Consider the following 24443-nt stretch of genomic DNA (forward strand, 5'->3'; position numbering starts at 1 on the left):
AAAAGCTCTAATATTATTAATAAGCTTATTCACTTGGGCAAAGTACATGCTTCATACTCAGAATCTCTGGGAGGCTCACAGAAATTAGTCCTTTTCAGTTACATCCATTTGTTTAAGGGGTCTTCGGAGAGTGACTGTGTGAATCTGACCATTAACATGAAGTGTTCTTTAATTTTGGCTTCTGGGCCCATTTAGGACATTTCAATTCCAACAGCTGGAAGCTGTTATAAATCAAAACCCCAAAGTTTGGATAAGAGATGTTGTTATAAAAATCTGTTTTATAATCTGGACAACAAGCCATCGCATAGGAAACCAATAAACAATGTAACAACACAGTTAATATATTCTTCACTGTTTTCCCAACTCAAACATTTACTTAGCTACCAACACAATAATATGTGTTAACGGTAGTCCCATAAGAAAAGAAATGCACTGTTTAAAAAAGTGTGATACAACTCTGTGATGTGCTGCCAGTGATTTAACATGGGACTTTCACAGAAATATTTCAGCATAAGCTTTGATAAACACTGAATCTCAGAAAGATGTTCACATCAGTAAGATAGCTGGCGAGAAATCTATTCATTTTTTTTCCCATCTTTGCAAAAAATCCCCTTAAGTGCTTTTTTCCCCTCCACTTTCATTTAGCTTTCTCTTTGCTTAAATATTGGCACTTTCTTCCCAAGTTTTATATCATACCTCATTCCTCAAAATTTATTTAAATTATGGATTTCAAGTTTCACAGAAGGGTATCTTTTAAAAATAGCTGGTATTAGGCTTAACTGGCCAACCCAGATGCAAAATAATTGTTCTTCAAAACAGTTTTCAGCCTCAGGAATAAGGTTTATCTATCAAGTATCATCTAATAGCAACATCAGAAGATATACGTTCAATTCAATTCAATTTTTCTAAACCTCCCCTCAAATCTAGTGATAAATTAAATTTAAATGGAGACTGTTAGAAGTTGTATCCCATACGTCATTCTCAAAACTAGCCCAACTGTGGAAAGAGTGGAGGGGAATAAAAATTACTACTTCTTTATCCTTCCAAAACTCCTCCCTTTGCTAAGGCATCAAGGATGAACTTTGCAATTTATTTGACAATTTGGAATTTCAATTGCATTTGCGAAAAATAAATCCTGTTTAACAAGTAGTTACTTGACATTTCTAAACGCAGTCTGATAGAGTGATATTAGAAACTCAAATTTATCTTAATTCATTTACTTTCTCCAACACAGCATATTAAAACATCTAAATAGCTTTAAAAGTGTTTACTGGACTTGAAACTTGTTTAGTCCGTATCTCCTCCTGTTTCATGCTGCAAATGTACGAGGTCCACTCTTTGAATCTCCTTCATTCTTTCAAACAAGTGACTAGAAAATATGTAAAAATGCTGCGGATGCAATCAAGTTTGCCGTTCCAAAGCCAGAAAGCTTCAGTTTTCATTTCGCCCAGGGTGAGGCACACACAACAGTCACGATAATTTTAAGACAAGGATAACTCAGCTGTTCTGTGATTCAAGGAGTTGAACACAAAGGCAATTTTATATTGGTGAAGCTCTTACCTCTTCTTCTTGGTGATAATGAGGACATCATTAAAGAGGAAGAAGTACACCTGTTGTTTAGAAGTTCTTTTAGAAAAAAGTCCAGTGTCTTCTACATATGCTGTTAATTCGCCCCTTTTCACTAACCATCGTGAAGAGGAAACCAATGGAAATGGCTACAAAGCAAGAAAATAACATTTTAATCTTTCAAAAGTAGAGGTTTTAAAAATCAGGTAACAGACTACTATATATATTCTGGGAAAAATGCTTGAATAAACTCAAAACTCAGAGATCACAAGTACAAGCACAAAGCAGAAGTTATCAAGTTTTAAGGTATCTTCATAATTCATGTAATACACAAGTAATAGCCTGCAAATACTTGAAAAATCACTCATCTAAGATAAAAACGAACAGACTTGATTGGTCATACTTGGGATGGAACAGACTACATGAGGTCTCCTAAGGAGATTAAAAATACTTTCTTCCACGAATATGTAAGTTTTTGTGGAATAAGGAGTCATTCTTTAAGCACATACAAACACTGTATTTTCCTCTAGTTACCTCACAGCTTTTCTACCTAAACAGTCAGAAAGAAGAGCTTCAGCTTCTTATCTCCAACATGAGGACTACTGCAAACTCCATTTCATCACATCCCTCAGGGCAGCTAAAATGATGTTGTGCCTTCTTTCTGATGGTACATTCTGTACCACACACAGAATAAAAGAAATATAAAAATCCTTTAACAGAGAAATACACTGTACAATCCACTTTGAAGTACTTTGTGAGTACGTTAAAACAGACATAAACAGATACGGAGACAGCATATAAGATTAGATTGGTCCTAATACAGTACTGAACATTATTACTGAGATGTTCAGAGTATGCAGACTTTTTTTCCCCTTAAAAAGTAAGGTGAGGAATGCCAGAAGGCTTAGCAATCAAATGCGGTAACATCCATCTTCTACGCTCTAAACAAACTGAAGTTACAACACTGCTCTGTGAAAGAATGCGTAAAGCAGTATGTGATATGTAGGTTATGAACAAGCTGTCCATTTTAATCCCAAAACAGTAAGAGTTTGCTCATGACATCATAAATACACCAGTGGTTTGAAAGACACGTCTGAAAGTTTTTAAAGCATGTCTCTTTAGATCCCTGCTTATGAAAGGCCATATTAACAAATAACTGTCTTTCCTCAGAATGAACTTCAGGAAGTTTTCCACATACTTGCTATTCTCATTAGGAGCTCTTGAAATATCATACAGTTATCTGTCCACTGTCATAGCTTTATTTAAGATGAATAATTAAGGATACTATAGCTCCTCTTAACTCTTCACCTACCTACTTGATGTAGTTGAACTCTAGACTCTGTGGAGCAGGATCTCCATTTCTCTATATGGTGAGGACTGACACCTGCAATGGCTGAAGCAAGCCAGAGAGAATCATAGCTGCCTTATGTGAAGACCAGGCTTTATTAATCCAAATTATTCCCAGCTGCGGGAGAAAGAGACACCACAGAAGGACCTTTTGTTTCTCTGGGCCACAACCATGAAGGGAGATGCAAGACTGCATGTCCTGGTCATACAGAGAACAGATCACCTCTGAAGCTGTACCACGACATACGACGCCAGAAAGACAAAGGTCCATTGCGGCGCTGCAGCTGTCCCACTGACCAGGGTTCCTCAGTCAGTGATGTCACTGACTGTCGCTAGCACTGAACCCAGCAGAGCTGGTATGCGGGAACATTTTTTCCAACGGCACACAGTGGACAGGTTCTTTCTGCTGGACTGTGCTGTCACTAGGCAATATGATAAGCAAAGATACTCACCTCCTCTGCAGGTTTCACCCCTCATCGCTGGAATGACCTGTTTGGGTTCTAATTTGAATACTGAAGATGCTGGTACTTCTGTCTCTATGTACAAACTTTGAGTATCGCCCCCATGCTGGATAGGGCATCTGAAGATACCTGGTACCTTCCCCCCACTGGTACCGAAAAGGACTGGGCTCAGGGGGTAACTTCAGCAAGGGAAGCCTGAGCTGCACAACTTGTACCTTACAGGTTCTCCAGCAGGAGGTACATGCTGCCGCTGGAAAAGAAGAGGCATCCGCTTTGCCCATGCTTACTAACATTTGTACCTAAGACCTGCTGCAGTAAATGGGTGCTTACTGCTAAATTTTATGGAGCTTATGTATTTTCAGTCATCCCAAGCAAAATAACAAAATTTTTGTTTCTACTTTCAATGTAACTGGCTTTCTGCTTATCAAACTTCCTCCTTTCTTTGCTGCTGTTCAAATTCATTATCGGTCTTGCATGATTAGACTAATGCAGACAACAGCTTTTTTCCCCCTCATTTAAAGCACCTTTCACATGCTTCTCAAGAAATATTTCTACATTCAGCTTGTCAAGCTGTCGTCTTCATTCTGCATGGGGTGTCTTTTGTACCTTTTAATCACTTCAGCTGCCCTCTGCTGAGCTAACTTCAACTTGTCAATACTTGCCCCATAGTAGTATGCCAAAACCAAAATGCAGTGCTTTGACTGTGATCTTGCTGCTGGAACAACAAATTAACAACTCCCTGATTTCATGTGCAGCCACCCCCTTCTTTTTGAATTCTAAGGTACAATTTTACAGTGACTCTAAAATGGCACACAACAAAGCAATTTTTCCAAAGATGCTTTTTCTGCCACCACGCAGCACCGCAGAACTCTTCCTCGTGCTTTCCCTTAGGAGGTAGCATACTGATGGCAGATGAAGGTTGCTCAAAATTGCAAAGCGTAGTAGCCCTCCAGAACTACTGCAAATTGTTACAAATTAAAGAAGCCTTACACTTTCTACCCTTGCCCTAGACTGATTTGTGTCCCAGCATACCCGGAACAGGCAGTAATGGATGTCCACCCTCACCTGGTACTTGAACACAGACATCCACTGGAACACGGCCTTTGCTATACTGTAGCTTTACACCAGGTACCTTTCAAAACCTGTATTCTTTCAAAGTGACTACTGATAAATACCAACACGTTTCATTTATTTGCTTTGATTCCTAGTATTTTTGCATTCATGCTACCAAGACAGTATTAGTGAATTGAATCTTGACAAAATTCCCTTTGGACGTTTCTTCCCAATTTATCTAAGCTCACATACTCTGTTTTGATGTATATGACTTCTTTGCAGGCTTCTAGTTTTGTATTACCCATCAGTTTATTAAATGCATTTGCTTATCATATACTCCAATTTGGAAATGCAGAATTTTGTTTCAAATCCATATTTCATAAATAGATTTTTATCCAAGTGTTAGTGAGTCAGAGTAAATCAATCTGGTTATAGATCACTGCAGCTTCAAGTTCATTGATTGATACTGTCACTCATCTCAGATCAGTGGCTAACTTAAGACTTCTATCAATCCAAGTTTATTACTTTCTCCTAGGACCGTATCATGTAATTTTTCTTATGGCTGGTCATTTTGTTACAGACACCTCACAGGTTATGACAGGCCAATTTAGCTCAGTACGCGGACATGACACTCGCAGCAGAACTCCCAAGCTCCACCCCTGAAATCAAAGTTTTATACCAACATTTGGCTTAAAAAAATTTGGCATACTTTCAGTCAAAACTCTGCTGGTTCAGTACCTTCAAGTAACAGGAAAACGAATTTTCTAAACAAATGGCTTTTACATTTCCTGCAGCGCAGAAACGGCTCCATGTGACGATACAGGACTGTGAAACATCGGCCCATACCCTAACAGTGTGATGCCATTGCGCTTTTTGTGACTTTACAAAATTGAAAGGCTTTGAGCTAGATGGTCCTTGAACACAGAAGTCACAAACAAGTTTGTTTCATGAACACAAAAGCATGTTTGCAGAAAAAAAAAAAACACCACCATTTTTTTCTGGTGCTAAAGATGAAAATCTAAGAATAAAAACTTCTGAATCTTAATTAAAAATTGAATTCTACAGATTAGCCATGTACAAGTGACATACTGAGTAGCTTCTCTTGTCCTCCCATGCAATACTCTACAGTTATATCTAATAAAATAATAAACAAAAATCGCAAAACACTCCATGAGGTTGAGCAAGAACAGAAATAGTCTACCTAATTTATAATGGTTATAAAACAGAATTATAGCACCATGATGATTGTTTTACAGACAAAAAGTACTTTAAAAATTTCTATTTGAGGATGAACTAAGAATTCCTCTAATCTGTACTCCGAGTGAGTTCATCACATTTTCCTAATTGACTATGTTCCAGAGGCAGCTTGTTTTTATTTTAATATTAATTTTTCCTTAATTGCCAAAGAGAGTACATCATGTATACCATCTCCTTTCTACATAAAACAAGCTGTTGGAACTTAAAAATGTATTGACATGTGGCCAAGCAGCCTTTTATATGCCAGCTGGCAAGTTCTCAAACCACAGATAGGTCTAAACCACTAAATGGTTATATTTAAGATGCACAAAGAAAAAAAAAAAACACCTTGCATTAAAAAAATACAGATAAACAAAATACATGAAGTTGCTATTACTCCCATGAAACTAGCGAGAGCTGCTAGTTACAGCATGCGCAGAGAATTATACAGGGCCTTTTGCTTCTGCAAAGTCAGGATCGATAGCATGCATCCTCTTTCCACAGGGAGAGCAAGAGACTACAAACCATTTAAGCACTTAAACACCATTAGGTACGTCTGTAGATCTGAAAACTATGAATAAAACCACAAAGTGGATCACCCAAGGACTTCGGACTACCCAAAACTCTATTTTAGACTCTCCAAAGACTTGATACTATAATCACCATTGTTAGCAAATGTAGTGATGCCACTTGTTAAGAAGTGTTTTATTTATTGTTGTTGTCATCATGTCAAGTTTGAAAATAAAAGTACTTCAAACAAGTTGAAAAACTAGTTTTTGGAGACAGCATTTCCTCAAAGACTGAACAAGACCCTTTAAAGAACTGTGTTTTTAAAAACATGAACCTCTTCTTACTACATGTATGATAATAAACTCTTCTCACAAAAGAAAACTCATTATATAATGGTTTGAGACATTATTTACAGAAATGGTATTTTAACAAACACTGACTAGAAAAAAGTAGATGTACTTCAAGTATCTTGGAAGTACACTAAAACCCCTACTAACTGTGACTATGTCTGCTATTTTTTCCTACTATTTTTTCCTACTTTGAGGATGACTCCTCAAACTGACCGTTTTTACAGCAGACTATCACAATCTTGTAGAAATGGATCATAATTCTAAGAAACACATCCTAAGGTGACCTGAAACAGGCCTGGTTTTTTGTTTCATGCCACTGTAAATCCAGAGTGTCAAATACTATTAGGAACCTTCCCTGGTCTCTAAGTATTTACTTGGGCATACTTTTCCTATCACGTACATGAGAACATCTCATCACCAAGCAGGAGCAGTTGGCCTCTCTCCTAATGGCAAAATCTTCACAGCAACTTATCTTTGTCTTTAAGGCAAAGAATACTTAATACAATATATATTAGTGTCGTGGTTTAGACAATTAGAAAAACATTTTGCTGTAACATAACCCTTCTAATTAAAGTACTTGACCAATTTGTTTTTTATCCAGCCATAAGAGATCATTTCTTTGCAAGAATTACTGTGTGATATGAAGATGCTACTGAAGTTCCACTGTTTACTTTATCAATTACAAATCCTAGTTCGCTCTTTAAAGAAACACATGGTGGTTCTTCAACTGCAGTTAGAAATCTAAGCAGAACTTCAAAACTACCTACAGCTCACAGAAACATCAATTCACATGTGATGAAATTTATCAGACCTTGTTCACACGCTGCCAGACAACATGCCAAAATGAGAAACAGAACTGCTTTGCAATGCAACACCTCCCCCAAAAATTTATTTTTAATCCATCCAGCAAGTTCCCACACTACAAGAGACTTCAACAGATCAGTTAATTAACCAGGTGTGCTGTTCAGTGACATGGCCTCCATTTGCAGCTGAGAACTGCACCAATTCTTGTACAAATCAGAAATGATGCTGTCCATTCTTCCGCTTTTGTTTTACGTGAAGAGGAAGAAGAGAGAAAAAAACCCAACAATTCAAGGCCTGGCAAACCTTGAGGAAATGGATGGCAAGGAGGGGGGACACAGAGGCAACATGCGATTCTGCGTGTGAATGGTGACAAGACCATCACGCACATTGTTATGAGTTACATAAAACAGCATAAAACTGTGCCATGACTGGTATTAGTCGGTTTAGTCACTCCCAACAGGGACAGGGTTTCGTCCACAAAGGTAAATCCAGAGTCTGGACGTACCCCATTCTGCAGTAATTAATGCTAATGTATTCTTTCTAAAAATATATAACCCGATACTCTCTTTCCCTGAAAAGCCTCAACTTGAAGCTTCATCTGCTTGGTTAGATGCAACAGCCCTTAGTTACTCTTTGAGTTTCCAGGGATTCAGCAACCCCAGAATATGAACTTGTCCTCCCTGACTGAAAAGTCCTGTCAATATCACAGCGTACACCAATTTACTTTGTTTATGCTGGCAATGAACCTATCAAAACTTAAGATGTAGTCAAAGCTATTCATATGCTACATGATTTGTGGTCAGAAACATCATCATCATACCTTGATTTTAAATTCCAGTTGGGAGTTAATTGTGTACATCATTTCTGTCCTTTCCATTTTCCGAGCGCCTTCGTTGCATAAACGCACCAGCTAGAAATGAGACATTTATTTAACAGGTTTAATGTACTCAAGACTGGCAATACAAACTTTTGTTCCTTTATAAAACGCTCTTCTGGGGAAGCATAAAACTCCAAAAGGAACTGACATTTTCACACTCGGTCACAGACATAACGCTTTCAAGACCAGACTGAATGCGGCCCTGAGTGACCAGGTTGGACTTGATAGCCGATTCTGCCTTGAGGCTGCACTGGATGACCTCCTGAGATCCACCTCAACCTGAATTATCCTATGATACTGTGATAATTATTTATTCTCAGGGGAGTCCAGATGGTACAAAGGTTCAGCCCAAAGCTCTGGGAAGAGTTCTAGCTCTCTGATCCAAGTTAATGACCAATTCCAAAATAAACAACCTTCCAGACCAACCCATCAGTGCAGCATGCTGCCAGGTCTACCTCGCACACCCAACTCATTCACAGGAGGAAGTTCCAAAGCAAACGTTACAGTACCATCTTGTTAAACGAAGGCAAACAGTATCCCAGAATAAGTTTTACTGCAGCTGACCTTCAAAATGCAGTTTTAAAGCAGGCTATAGTTTTACTGAAGTCTGCACGTGGGGGTGGGGAGCACGTAGAAACAGGGGAGCGAAGACAGAAAGACATGAAAATGCATTCCCCTTGGCCCCGCAACATCACACGTGGATTTCCCAGCCACCAACGGGCCTTTTCCTCCCTCTGTAATCAAACACTTCACACACCACGCACTGTTCCTGCAGAAAAACCCAACTGTGTTGGCAGCAGTACAGTGCTGCCGAGTTTAGGGTATTTTCCTAAGTAATAAACAGACAGTAATTTAGGCATAAAAATGATCCCGAGTGGCCTTTCTTAAATAAAACAATTTAGTTTTTAATGCTTCAGTGCTCTTCCCATTTGCATTATTTATGCATGGAAAACATCAATTTTTCCCTTAAAGTAGGCAAGAATGTTCAAGGCTCAAGGTAATGTCTAGCCCAACATGCAGAGAAAGATTTTTTTTGTTTTAATAAACAGCGCCCAGTACTTCACATTCCACAACAGTCTATGATGCACTATAGTTTCTGAAATTCTGAGATCTTGGAGGTAAAAAAGAGCCAGTCCTTAGATCTTTAGGTTTTCTTTTCATACCACAAAGTTCTGTTTTAAAGAGTTATCTATTTCCAGAACATAAATACATTAAACAGATGGATTGGAATTTCCCACCAGTTTAAAAATAAAAATAAAAAATCAGTAATCTGATTACTCAGGTTCAAATGGAAGGAACCAGAATTTATTATACAAGTAAATGCTGCTGAAATTTACAATCTACACATGGAAGGAAAATGGACTTGTGCTCTTCTTCCACCAATTCTTGGCAAAAAAGCATGACTACAGGAGGAGAAGAGAACAACTTTGAACAACTGACAGAAGGTGACCTGGTTAACTTACGATAAAAGAAGAAAGAATGCTTAAGTTTGCTTAGAAGATTCAGACTTTCTTTTCTCTACTGTCAGGATAGTGGTTTGGGTTTTTCTATATTTATGGTCCACCATAAGGTTTTCTGTTGGAATGACTGGGAGCAAACAGAATACATTTGTCCAACTACACAACGAAACAGGCGAACAAAATGAGTAATAAACATGAGCATTAACTCTCAAGTGTCCTGGGTTTGGCTGGGGAAGAGTTATTTTTCACAAGAAGCTGGGAGGGGGCACAGCCAGGACAGCTGGCCAGAACTAGCCATGGGAATATTCGATACCTGTACGATGTCATGCTTAGTATGTAACTGAGGGAGCTCAGGACGGGTGGGGGATGAGCATCAGGTTCTGGGTGGTGAGCAACTGCATTGTGCATCACTCGATTTATACATTCTTTTATCAGCATTATTGTCATTACTGCTACTTCTTTCCTTGTGATGTCCCATTGAACTGTCCCTATCTCAACCCACAAAGTTTTACCTTTTTCTTCTGATTCTCCTCCCCATTCCCCTGGAGGGGGGAGGACTGAGTGAGCAGCCACATGGTGCTTTGTTGCCAGCTGGGGTTAAAGCACAACATCAAATGACTAACAAAAACCAAAAGCAGCCACTTCTCACAGCGGATTTTTGAAAGACAAAAGCATGCAGTACAATTTAGGAAGGAGAACAGAGCAGAACAAATTCTGCATCCAGATTAAACTTTTAAGAACACACCTTGCTCACTTCTTTCAGAGCTTGCTTGCAGTTCTCATATTTCGATGAATCCTTAGGAGTTTTCTGACAAATAGTCTGAAACAAAGTGTCAGTTACTTCAGAGGACTAAGCAGCACAGATTGTAACAAATACAGAATTTTATATACGTATTATTTGAAATCAAGGAGGTGAAGTCACAGCTGTAGACTGGGATAAATGAGGGAATACTAAGACCCTCCTTCAGAGTGCTCTGTCACACTAAGGAATGCCTCCCTAGAAAGCTTTTTGGAGCACAGTGATGTCTGGCACCTCTTGGCCAACCTCCAGCCATGGCAGTGGAAGAGGCCAGCCACATCCTTCCAGGAAAGGGAAAGTTTCTGCCATCTCGTGTCCCAACTTCTTGCAAGCCACAATGAAATCCCATTGCAGCTGTGCATAACAGGTTCTTCCTGCTTCAATATTAAGCTTTTCCTGGAAGTTGAGATACCAATTTATGTGCAACCATACTTGCAATAAGAAAACTGTACCAGATTCCTCTCTCTGACCTCTTTGTGGAAGGTAAGTATTTCCAAAAGAAAAACAGAAAAGGCTCTTAAGGCTACACTGTTATGTGTAACATTGAAAAATATACATAACAGTATTATTTTATTAAAACAAAAAAACACATGGAAGGGAAGACGGCTGCAGCATCCAAACACAGAAGTGCTGGAAAGTAATGAAAAGTAAATCTGATCTATGACTTACACGATGGTTTTAAGAATAAATTGTCAATAGATACGAGTCAGAGGTGAAGGTGAAGCCCTACCAGAAACAGGCATTTTGAATCAATGACAGGCCAGTTAAATCACTTTTTTGATTGAGAAACAAGAACATCGTAAGATATTTCACATTAAATTAGTCTTTGGTTTAATTATGTTCCCTCCTCTCTAAATGTAGTTAGAGCCTTATTTCTGGTACTGAAGCCTTAAAAATCAAGTTCACTTTGAAGTCTCAATAAAAGGTTTACACAATCATCTCCAAGAAAACAAATAAACAAAACTGAAACAGTGGAAAATAAAATGCTTAGTTCACTTGTTTAGAGTCTTTTAGCCAAAGAGAGGAAGGAGATGAAGATAAGAAAAAAACCAAGAAGCAGAACGCATACCTACTGAAACACCAAAAATAATACTAGATTATTATTCCATTTTTTACCTAGAAATGTACTACAAAGAGTATTCAATGTCCATGAATGAACTAAGTAACTATCCAGATGATCAAACTCATCAGTGCACAATTTGCAAATATATAGGAAAACAAAATTATCAGTCCTCTTTCTGGATCCTACCAATGCTAGAATCTGAGCATGGATTTTTGGATGACCAAAACCCAACCACTATTGCTGGTTGTCCAGCTCATAAATGTAGTTCTAGCATCTTAACCGAAATACCACAAGCCCTGGTGTGAACTCTGCTTCACGAATATTCACTTGCACTTCACCACGCTTCCCAAGTCACCCGGTAACCTGCACAGGAAGGGAACATCTCACAGCATAAGACGCTGCTGTGAAACCGAGCACATCAATACTGCTCCAGTCACGAACAGCTCGCGTGCCCCTGAGAACGGAGTTCACTCTGCAGGGTTACACTGTGACCCTCATAACTGAGGAGCTTAACAACCCTCTTCCTGAAAGTATTTACTGCAAAAGGACCCTTACCTAATCTAAATGTTAGGGAGTCTTGTTTTCTAAACTGCAGGGTTTAATTTTAATCCTAACACTATATACAATTTCTGTGCTAGGTTCCTCCTTGGTTTCAGGATCATTTTGACCCTTTACTGTACAATTTTTCTATGAAAATGTCTAAATATTCAACTTTTGAATGAGGTATCAGGAGCAGGAGGTACCCATCGCAGTAACCAAACAAATGCTACAGCACTTCATAATCAATAGACCAGTATCTACAGCCCTGCACCTGGTGTAAGTAAGAAGATACAAAAGACTGGGTTGAACTACGAATGGAATAGGAAGGAATACTAACATAAAAGAACATACATCAAAGAAAAACAGAAAAATAACTATGTTCTTACATCCATCAGTAAGGGAAGACGAGTAACTCTCTGCATGGGAAGAATGAGGAAAGAGATCATTGGTAAATTCCGGCAATCTTCATGGGACTCAATCCGTGATAACACCTCTTTAAATGCTGGATTTGTGGCTCTGGTGGGGAAAAAAGGGGGAGAGAATTAAACAGTATGTTTTACCAAAGAATTGTGACAGCTGCTAGATTTTAAATAAATCATAATTTTATTAATAGGAAAGTGTGATTTGAAGGAGTCATACCAACTAAACCTTCAGCTTTATTTATGTAGATATGCAAGACCAGTACTGAGATTTAGAAACCTCAAGTTCTCCCATACATGACTGAGTGCAGACAGACTCATACATAACAAACAAGGAAAGTATATCTTGACACTAATTAAGCTGTACTTACCAGTGGAAAGGGAACGTAACACATGACCACAAATAGGATTGGACTATGCAGCCAGCCACACTGTCACTCTTGATTACTTCAAAGGAACTTGTGTACATTAAGAAAAGCTACGCATGTAAGTACATGCTTAGTTGGAAGCCACAGATTTTGCACAGCCCCCTACTACAAAGGGGGTGATTTTGCAATTGTATTTTAAAATCAGTACTTACAGTAATTTCTGCAGTGTTCGCTGCTGATAGACTTCATTGGTGCAGTATTTTACATATGGATCAAATGTTGAAGAAGTATGCTTTTCAACTATATCACTAATATCATCAATAAAGATGTTGTTCTGATGTCTTGCTTCAAGTTCTCTAAAGAACCTGTGAAAAAAGAAAATAAATTACTCAAAAAAAAATTAGCAGATTTTCTCTCGCAACATTTACACTTCACCTGACGCAACCCATGACTTTTGTAAACTAATGACAACTTGAATGATTTGTGAAAGGGTGACATCATATCTCCTTTGGCAGAACAATAAGGGAAATCTTTACATGATAGAAGTCAAAGGCTGCCAGTGTCACCTGGCAGAGCTCAACATAAGCAATGCTGGCAAAGTTACTTCCCATTCTCTAGCTGCCAAAACCAAAACAGCATTACTGATCTGGTTAGACTAGAATGTCCAGAAACAGGGCTGAAAAAGAAAGGAAACAACTTCAAGCTCACATTAACACATTTCCTCTTGTAATAAAGGATGTACAAACCCAGAACATTCAATGAAATAAAGTTATGTGTGAACTGCTGAACTAACAGCAAAAAAACATACAGCAGGCTGAGCTGGACAAGGTGCTCACGTACCAAATACTTTCATCTACCACTGAAAACAAACATCGACTGGAAACAGTGAAAATGGGAACAGAAACCAAAATTCTGAGCTGACTTTCTCCGCTAAACAAGCTTGTTCTAAGAACTTCCCTATTGTTTGTCCTCTGTTCCACATGCGAGTCCCTTTGGCCTCTGAAAACTTTCCACTCCTTTTTTACATTTCTGATTTCACCTGGAAAAAAAGCCTTTATTTCTGTGATGCTCATTAGAAATGTCTTACTATTTGGGGTGTAAGGGATCACACAGATCCAACTATGGCAGGTCACTAGAATTACCTGCACTGACACTCTGATATCAGTGTAATCCTTAAAAATCTAGAAGCTGCTGAAAATCTCTCATATACTAGTCTTGCCTGCAGCCTTTATACAAGATGATTCACTAGAAGAATCCTGAAGTCCCTAGAGTAAACCAGCTAATAAAAAAAAATTCTTGGAACACATCATCTCACATCAAGCTAAAATATTTTGAAACAAGTTCTATTTTATTTTGGTCCCTTATTACATTTTCTCATTACTAACACTGGCTCTTCAAAATCTGTCACCTTGCAGCATTTCATTTTTAAGTGCTGCACCAATATTCTCTATAGTTTGTTTTACAAACATCAAATGTAAGACGAGAACAGGATGAACAGAAGCTTATCATACACTGTTTAACAACATGGGTTAACTAAATTAAGAATTTTTTTTCCAGGTGTGCTTAGAAGCAGCTGCCCAAATTGAGTGGTTGCCAGATTCTCACTTGGTCAATCACACAGTCAAAAGAATCAAGGCGGAGGAGTTGTTTTGGTTTTGGATTTTTTGTTTGGTTTTGTTTTTTAAAGTTCTGACACAGTAACTGCAGATTGAACTGACTGATGTTTATCAGTATTACCATTTAATGAAAAACAGGACACTGCCTACAAATAGATATAACACTGCCTACTACAGTGCAGTTTTCCACCCGCTCTTCCCCTTTAAGTGGTGCAGCAGTATTTTTTAATAGCCTGCCACATTTGGAAGGCAGAGTCTTCCAGCATCCTTCTGTCCTCCACCCATCTTATTTCAAAGCACAAAATATTTCAAGTTGTCACTGAGTTGTATTATGCTACGTATTTGTTTTTTTTTTTAGTATCAAGAACAGTACTAGCTGGCAAAGCATACTAAGTTGCTATGCGATCTCATACAATACATGGACAAACACTGAAGTTAACAGTTGCCTGAAATTTCACTGGGGTCCAAGAGGCGGGAGGGAAGGAAAGTCTCCAAGTCACACAGTCTACAATTTCTCATGAACCACAACAGTCAGACTTCAACCACTGACCACCAAAAACCGCAGACAACTGGAATTCGTTTCTGCTCTACTCAAGACATTTGTAGTTGGGAGAACTCAGCATGCTGCCAATTTACTTTCCTCATGAAATTAGGAAATACAACATTTCTTCCTGCCGTATGTTATGGCATGCTGACAAGGTGTTTGACCATGCTGGGCTAGAACTTCCACTTTTAGAATTTATCTGGTGCTTCATCAATGACATCAGTAGTCACAGTCATTGTAAGGAACAGTAAAAATCTTGGAGAGCAGGAGATTTAAAAAAAAAAAAACAAACAGAAAAAAGAGGGGGCAGAGAGAAGCAGCAAACCCAAGTCCCATCCCCCACAACATGTACTACAAGAAATATTACCTCTGGAAATCATGCATCAAAGCTTGAATCAAAGGTTGTCTTTTTTTGCATCCAATCTGCTAATTACTATATATAATCAGTGAACCACACACATCATAAAAACTTCTTACTTAAAATTTTAGGACAGATTCTGTCATAAAGATCAGCGATCGAGTGATTACATTCAATTTAACCAACTACAAATTAGTAGTTGCAATTAGTTGTGCTGTGTGACTGGCTTTTTTTATTTAACACCAGAAGGATTTATGCAAAACATTTGTTTCTGTTAAGTCTGGAACTTTTCTGGTTAAAGTTAGAACCAGTTAAGTGAAAGTCAAACAGCATCATAAGACAGCATTTGATTTCCCTCATCTTGCCCTTATGTTGTGTAAGCGAAACATCCAATTTGTAATATTCTAAAACTCCCCCTCCCCTAAAGGCTATGTACCAAATTTAGAAACGTAGGTTTAATTAATTTCCTGTTTGTTTCTTTTTATAGCACAAGATGTAGAAACACTAGAGATTCTCACCAACACTGGAGTTTGCCCTGTCTTTATGACAAGAGTTTCCTCCTTGAACTTTTGGTGTTAAGGGTTTTCCCATGTCTTTAGGCAGATCATTAACAAGCTGGTAATCACCACCAGGAACAACAGTCCTAATACTTGCTCACGCAATTTTCTTCAGCTATTTCTTCCCATTCATCTGCACTGTGTTAATCAATGACTGATATCCACAACTTTCTCAAAAACTCTAGTTAATTCAGCTGTATAAACACAAATGCACACTGGTATATGCACAGTGTTATGAACCGTTCCATACAATTCACCTTTATAAGGCCTAAACTACGTCTCATTTACAACTGCAAAACTCCCATCAACAAAGTTCTACTTAATCAGATGCCATAAAGAAATATACAAAATAAATGCCTTAATATCAATCATTTTGATCCACATTTCTTCTCAACATTTACTCTCCCTTAACTGAGCAGGACTTACATTCTTACAAATATTGTATCTTGCTATCTGGATATTCCAAAACTAGATCGCACTGGATTAAAAAAAGTTTGATTAGGCAGGTAAAAGAGACGTTAAGTAGGCAGGCCAAATTAGAGTTAGAAAAATAATTATATTATGGAATCAGTTATTATCTGGGAGCAAAAAGCATGCAGAATCAAATGACAGGACATAAAAGGAATATACAGAAAGGTCGGAGGTACTGCAAAAAATCTAAATAGTTCATTTACATCAGGGGTCACTATAGAAGAAAACTGATACCAAAGCCTTTTTTGTGAGTGAGACTGGGAACGAACAGACTTGAAGTTCTGTCTGAAACTGAAGTAAATGTGGAACACCAGAAGTTACCAGAACCAGGTGATCAGCACCCAAGAGAGCTAAGAGGAAAAAAAAAATTGATAAAGTTACTATAAAATCATTTTATTCTGTTTGCAAAATGACAGAATACACGTAATAGCATTACCAGATTGGTGAGAGGGCCAGATGTCATTGCAGTTTTGTATACAGGTTACATAGCACTCATAGAATGAAGGTTCTCAAACATTTATGACTTTTTTCCTACTGCTTACAGTACTAATTTTTTATCTCCTTGCAGGTCCATGCAATCCTCTACTGCTCACCTTTCTGGACAGTGCTATTGGTCTGCTCTGTCACTGAAAATATCAGTCCATCACCATCAAAGCCATTCTGTATGTGGAAGTGACCTGTGGTCTGGCTTGTAGATCACTTATTTCAAAGTTCATTATTATTATTATTATTGCTTAATGTTTTCCAAGTTATAATGACCTGTATATCTGGCATAAAGAAGATTATAATGCAGATTTAGCTTTGTAGGGATGTTGCTGCTGACACACTACTATCCAGTTAACAGGAAAAAAAACCATTGGAGTGGAAGCAAGTACAATTTAGCTTCCTCCGCTTAGAGATAAGGAACTGGAAAAACAATTACCAATTCCACATAACTCCAGATAAAAAAGTCATAAAAAAATTCTGATTAGCCTCTCCAAATCTGAATCTTCTCATCAGGAACAGAAGCTTAACATCTGCATCACTATTTATTTATTTTAATTTTTTTTTTTTTTGGGGGGGGGGGGGGGAGGAATGGGGAAGGGAAGAGAGGGAATTTAAAATAGTAAAAATGGGGAAAATTACAGCCTTATTTTTATGCTGAATCAGAGCTTTTAGGAAAAGAATGGCTGAAAGGAGGGTGAATCAAGTGAGGGACTGCATCCACAGGTGTTTGAAATTAATCAGTTTGTTACAGGAACTACCACAATCCAAATAATAGAAAACAATACATACATCCACATATATTTGTAACACTAAACACTGCAAAGCTAACAGTCCATAAAAATACCTTTTATTAGGTAATATCCACTGAGCAACTACAAAACCAAACAAGGGGGGAAAGAAAAAAAGAAAAAAAAACCAAACACAAAAAAATGACAGACCCTGACAGCCTATTTGTTTATTCTGCAACAAACTGGAACAACTTTCAGCAAGCCTACCCACAAGTAACTATCCTAACGGCAAGTCACTTGCCTTTTCAACTATTTATAGTATTCTGGCAGGAATCCAGAACAATAAAAAGGCCATGGCAACCCTGCCAATATATTCTGTTACAGCGAGATTCTTCAGATAGCGGGTAAGTGCTCATAGCATCTAGTTCAATGGTATGCATTTCAGAAAAACAAATCTTGATTCAACCAATTAATACCCACTGACAAATGAACCCACAAAGACCACTCTGTGGCACTAGAAATGTAAATCTTTTTGATAAATTATGGAGACATCACAACAGGAGTCCTCATTTTAAAAACCTTTCCCATGCTGAACAAAATAATGCTTTTTATACTACTGAGAAGAAGCAGGGTGCTTCTGCCCCTCTCCCTAAGTCTGAAAAGTTACTTACATACTCATTTGTCACAGAACAAAATGATCTCTTGCTTGTCTCAAACAATGAATTTATAAATCATTTTGTGAACTTTCTAGCAACAGGGATGAGGCTATTCCCATATAACACACTTGCTAGAATGGCCAACTAACAGACACAGCAAGCAGAGACCTTGGAGAATGGAGGAGAACAACTGGATGCATAACTTCCCTCACGCTCTACAAACCTGGGCTGTCACCTGCACCTTCACAGTAAGAGAACTAACCAATCCTGATATTTGGGAAGAAGTTTTTGTTAATACAAAAATATGAACCATACGAAAACATAAATTAAGCATTGCTTAGTCTTGAGGGAAGGTATCAGCCAGGGAACTCTCCACCACAGTCTAGAAATAACGGTGATTTAGAGAGTGCCCAGGAAACTCTCCAGAGAAAGTCTGGAACGTGTCATTTCATTTCAAATGACAAACTCCCCCATCAGGCTCCTGCCCCGCTCCCTCTCAGAGCCCAGTGGGTACTGCCACGGCCGCACACCTCCCAGCAGCCCTGCGCCAGACGCAGACAGCAAACTCTCCCAGGTTCGTCTTTCTCAGGAGGGCACCTGTGCCAAGTTGGCAACCGCCTAACGTCCATAACCCAAGGAAAGCAAGTTCAAAGTGCAAGTGTATGAATCAGCACGTTACACTGTTTTAGCCCTGCGCAAGCGCTGTCCAGAAGGGAGAGCAGCGATGCCCGTCAGGGGAAAGGCCAAGGGGCAGGACGCAGCGCTGCCAGAGACGACGCAGCGCTGCCTCAAGTGCCGCTGGGCTTCTCTTCGTGCTGCCGCAGACGCTTCAGCCTCTTTCCTACACATCTATAGACAAAGTTATGCAGGGCAGCAAACTATCACACATGCTTAAAGGTAGGGAGAAAGTTGCGGGTTTTGATACTGCTGCACATACAGCTGCTTGTCCTATAAAATGTATATATAAACGTCTGTATACATGATCTTCATATTGATACGGCCACACCCATAGTAGAAGTTACAGTATGACATATAGGATAGCAAATACCACACTTCAGCAGACAAGATTTCCTAGGTATAATTGCAGACCAGCCTCACCGTTGTCCAGAGTAACGTGGAGCAATGCAACACAACTCATCTATCTGCAATGCAAGCTTTCATCTCATGAATTTGAGGTTTAAAATCTCATTTAAACAAAGCACGCTGACCCAATGATACAGGAGAGGAGCCAAGGGAATATACATATATCCTCCCACTATGACAGCCTTGCTAAACACAGTTATTTCTAGACTTACTAACAACTACAGCTACACATACTTTTTATGCTATAAGGGCAATGGCAGTTCTCTAAAACCAGACTGACCTCTTGAAGACTTATCGCTCAGTCTCACTAAGAAAGGCTGCTTCTTTGTTCCTTATCAGTCTCTGTACAAGGAAAGCAGAGATGCAAGTTCAAATAACTGTTGAACATCCATCCACTTTACTACCAAAGAAATATGCAAATAAATACAGTTTTCCTCTTTTGTGCTTCCTGCATCAACAGTAAATCTGAAAATTGGTGAAAGATTCGTAAGCTGCGACTAGAACAAACCCTGCAAGACCCAACAACAAAGCACGATTGCTTGAGAGGATCTATACCTACTAAATAAATAGTTTTTGGGTTACAACTGGAAGGCTTTAAAATTTTTTAAAATTACTTTTGTTCTACTGTCCTTAAACACAAATATTCACATAAGTAACTCTGTATGCAGAGTTTAGGCCACAGAAGAAGAGCCAGAGGCTCCAAGAAGTCAGCTACAAATGCTGCTGTGGGTTTGGTTTTTGGGGTGGGTTTTCTTCATTTAACAGAGAATATGTTTACGTAATATACAGATGGGTTTCAGTACAAATAAATACTATGGCAGATGGCAGCTTCATGCCATAGTTCTGGCAATGCCAGCTTCCACAGCTCTTGTCCAACTTATTAATTCCTTTTCCTACCACACTCTTTCAGGTACGTCACCACAATTGCTTGTGGTCTGACACTTGACGAGGTCTGGGAACTGCTCCAATGGGCATGCGAAGGAGGTGACAGAAAGAAAATGATGGCCAGGTTTGTTCTGCGGTGTATTTTTCAGCTACATCTCACCTGGCTAGCAGCTGGCTGAACTGAGGGAGTAATAGGGAAGGAGGGAAACCTCCAGACACCACCAGCACCAAAACCAAACCCTTTACATCAGTGTGCAAAAAATAAAGGATACAAATAAACAAACAAACTCTACTATACTGGGCCTACAACAGCCCTCTACAACAGAGGGCTGTTAAGACTCTTTTGGTTAAACTCACAATTTTAAAGCCATTAATCTAGGATATGGTTTCAATCCTATGGTTTAAAATATGGTTTCAATCCTTGCTTCAGACAATATTTCATCTCAAAATCAATTATTTTTATCTGATGCCAAAACTATCTGTTGCTGGATAACAAAAACCATCTTCAGTCACTGGTGAGGAAAAACTGGGGGGTTGGGTGGCATTTTTTTTCTTTTAAGAAAAGAAGCTACACTGTTAACATTAAAAACAGTCATTAGAAGACAATTAATTAGAGAAATATCAGTTCTTAGGCTGAGGACCTCAGCTAGAGAAAAAAGAAAAAAGTATCTCCAAAAGCACTTAATGATAGAAGTAAAGGAAAAACTTAACACAGAAGTCCTAGACCAAGGACTGGCAGAAGAGTTTTGAAAAGTAATCTAATTACAAGAGAAAAAGTTCCAAGGGGACCTGACAGTGAGTCTCTCCTCTTAAGAATCTGAGACACTGGGTTACACACCATCTGTGCTGCATTTCCATAGGAAGATAAATTGACAGTACAGAGCTTCAGAGTCATAAATTTTTCAGAAAGGGACACAAAGACAATTAATTTGTCAAAATAATTTTGGCATTAATACAAGACATAAAGCATACCGAGAGGACAGCATGCAGATGAAGTTTTGAATACAAGCATATACAGGCAAGAAAAAGATTACTAGAACTCTCTATAGAGAGAGGTAAAACAAAGTAAGTTACCAATGGCCACTATTTAAGAACACCGTTTTAATAAATTTAAAATAGAAACTTAAATTACCTTTCATCTGACAGTGTTAATATTGTCAAGCTTCAGCAACCACAATTAAAAAAAAAAATCAATAAAAATGCACATCTACAATCAGGCAGTTGAGATGACGCAGCAGTTGTAACTGATATCTCACAGCCTCTGGTGCTTTCCCATTTCTTTTACTGAACCTTTTTCTGAGAAATATACACATGACCGCTCACTATTCCCTGGCATTTGCTGTCAGGCCAGTTCAAGTGAGATAAGGAAGTAGAATCATGTTTTGTGGGGAAGAGAGAAGAAGAACCAGAGAGAGTATTACATGGGAGAGATCGCAAAGGCCTTAAGAGAAAACCAGAGTAACACAGAAAACAGCCAAGTGGTTAAAGGTGCAGCCTGTATCCTGTGTCTTTTCAGGTGAACTCAACGCTACCACAGAGGAAGGTTGAGCAGGACTGTTCAATTCTTTCTTCCTCTGGCATACAAATGCTTGAGAATATTGCAATCGTATTATTTCAGTGAAGTTAGGGGGGGGGGAAAGAAAGTGTTGAAAAACACCCTGATTTACTCTAGAAAACTCATGAGAAAAGTCATCAAAAGAATGGGTTCCCTCTATCCTTCAGTCAGTACTGCAGTTTGTAATGAGAGGACCTTCATCTGTTACTCTTGATCTTGGCAAACAGAGGTCATTTAGGTTTTGATTATGTGGTAAAAACAGCTCATCTATAGAGGGTATATCTACACTGTCAAATAGAAAAACCCCTAAAACCCAAACAAGATACTTAATGTACTACTAATGTAGTAATCACGTAATCTTTCAGAAACAATGCCCTGAAGGGTCTACTCTGAGCAAAGCATGAGATGGCAACTCCAGGGATGTGGAAAACATTGGCAAATCAGTTGCCTTGTTTTTTTAATTTTTTTTTTTCCTAAACAAAATCCAGCTACATAGTGTCTATTTTAATTAGCAAAATAAGTAAACACAATCATTAACACAATCCAAAGGTCTCCTTAACAGATTGCACCAGCTAATATTATTTTAAAGGGATTAAACTGTGTCTATGCAAAGCTTGACAAGCATTTAAAGATCTGCTGGGTAAAACACCACGGAGGCAGGATGCTAGAGAAATACAAACATGGTCACATCATCAGCATTTAAATGACCCCGGGATACCGAAGATTTTCTGAAGAAATACAAGTTTTATGCAACTAAAACTTAAATCTCATATATCCGGCATTGGAAAAAAAGAACCATAAAGACAACTGAAGTTTTATGTTTATGTTGGCGTTTCCTGAAGATACTGTACAATCCATCAGAGTGACAAAGTAAGGCAAGTTTATTCCAGCTTCTAGTCTCATCTGATTTTAATAACTGACTTCAGGCTCAGGCTAAATTCACTGGTAACAAGACACACAACGGCAAATGCCCTCCACCAAGGCTTTCTGTGCCATGCGCAGCGTCATTGAGGATTCTCAGACAGCCTCTCCAAAAGTGATCTTTTACAACACCTCTGAGCAGGCGTGGTGAAGACAAAGATAAGGATGCCCGAGTAGAGACTGTGAAATCTAACATAAGCTATATTTAATTTCACAGAGGATCGCACAAGTCAGAGACAACCAAATTGTGAACAGATCCAGTTTTCTTTATGATTAGCTGACGCTCCTTCAGAGGGGCATCTGAAATGGCAAACACAATGGACAGCTTGAACAGGACTTTACGCAGGACAGAAGGGAACGCACTGAAAAACACTTCACTTCTCTTTCCTACTCTAAAACAATGTCATGTTAAACCACTGACTGTTCTCAGAACATCTTTTAAGAGTTAAACCCATCCCCATTGGTGACCACGCCACAGCTCACTATCAACAGTGAATATCTGGGGCTGAGAAACTTTTCCATAGGTACCGGCCAAAAAAGCACTTCCCTGCTTTGGTCTCCCCTGTGACTGCAGGTGACACGTCAGAGCTACAGGAGAGGAGAGCTACGGGATCCAAGTCCAGGTTTACCAAGGAGGGCAGTGCAGCCGTGTCAGGAAGAACAGGCTGGCACACAGCAGGGCACACAGCGGAGCACACAGTCTCATCCTTCTCCAGTCACTGTGGCAGTCACTGCCTGAATATCTTCCTATTGTGTCCTTCTCCTACACGTTATCAGCAGCTGGCAACAGTTTAGTCTATTTATATAGCATGAAAATACACCATGAAGGTGATGGGTGGATATCTGTGAGTTTGGGGTATTCTTTTCAATATGTTTAAGTGAATAATTTGAAGCTAAAGGCTTATTGTATTTTCTGAAAAACTAGGTATTTTCCTCAAGGGCACTTTTTGTATAGGTAATTGCCAGGTGTTTCCTAAATTAATTATTATACAATGCATATACATGTAAAAAAATTTCTAAACTCATTAAGGAAAAAAAAATTGCATTCTTTCTCTTAAGTTGCATTCACCCAAGAAAATAAGCTGAGGGAAGTATGATTCTGTTCAGATTTGTTGTTCCCAAGTATTGAAGTCATATATCTAATCTTGACTCCAATAAGGAAGCTAAATCATAAAACAGTCACTGGGTTAGGAATGCAAATACCAACTGCATATTATTTTAAAGTTAGTTTACCAACACTGCTAGTCATTTGCAAAGAAACAGTGCAGGTCAACCCAGAGAGTTATTTCAGCTGCCAGAAGAACCCTCTAAACAAATAATTCCTACATACTAAAGCCAAAGAGTTCAGCAAAGAGCGCTTATGTCAGAACAAATCACGAAGGAAGCAATCTGAGTAAACACAAGGAGAAATGCACAGTCCCAACTCGTCAATATGATGCAAACCCATAAATGTGTTCTGTGGGCATCTAAAACGTAAAGAAAAAAAATACAGCATTTTGGCCTCACTGCTCTACAATACGTCCTCTAGAACCCCTGGAATCTCCTGACAATCAAAAAAGGCCCCATCAGCAGTAAAAGCAGATCATGCAGCAAGGCTGGGAGAAAGGCACAAACCACAAATGGTAAATTCAGTAGTGCTCTGCAACACCTGGAAAACCCAAGAATATGTATGGTCGGAGTGCTCTCCAGCACCTGCTGTGGGTCAGGGCAACACACCAGCTTCTGCACAG

The 24443-nt window shown here is 38.8% G+C and overlaps 1 protein-coding gene across 1 annotated transcript in view; it reads right to left on the reverse strand.

The window, feature by feature from the left end:
- Nucleotides 1-24443, reverse strand: part of ARHGEF26 (Rho guanine nucleotide exchange factor 26) — a 63223-nt gene that overhangs the window by 18063 nt on the left and 20717 nt on the right. Inside the window, exons 6-10 of the mRNA XM_049803222.1 lie at nucleotides 13066-13218; nucleotides 12453-12582; nucleotides 10410-10484; nucleotides 8148-8237; nucleotides 1561-1715 (exon numbers count right to left, since the gene is read on the reverse strand). Coding sequence (XP_049659179.1) covers nucleotides 1561-1715; nucleotides 8148-8237; nucleotides 10410-10484; nucleotides 12453-12582; nucleotides 13066-13218 — 603 coding nt within the window. The remainder of the gene's footprint in view (nucleotides 1-1560; nucleotides 1716-8147; nucleotides 8238-10409; nucleotides 10485-12452; nucleotides 12583-13065; nucleotides 13219-24443) is intronic.

Source organism: Accipiter gentilis, chromosome 6 (genome assembly GCF_929443795.1).
Source record: "Accipiter gentilis chromosome 6, bAccGen1.1, whole genome shotgun sequence".
Lineage (NCBI taxonomy): Eukaryota > Metazoa > Chordata > Aves > Accipitriformes > Accipitridae > Astur > Astur gentilis.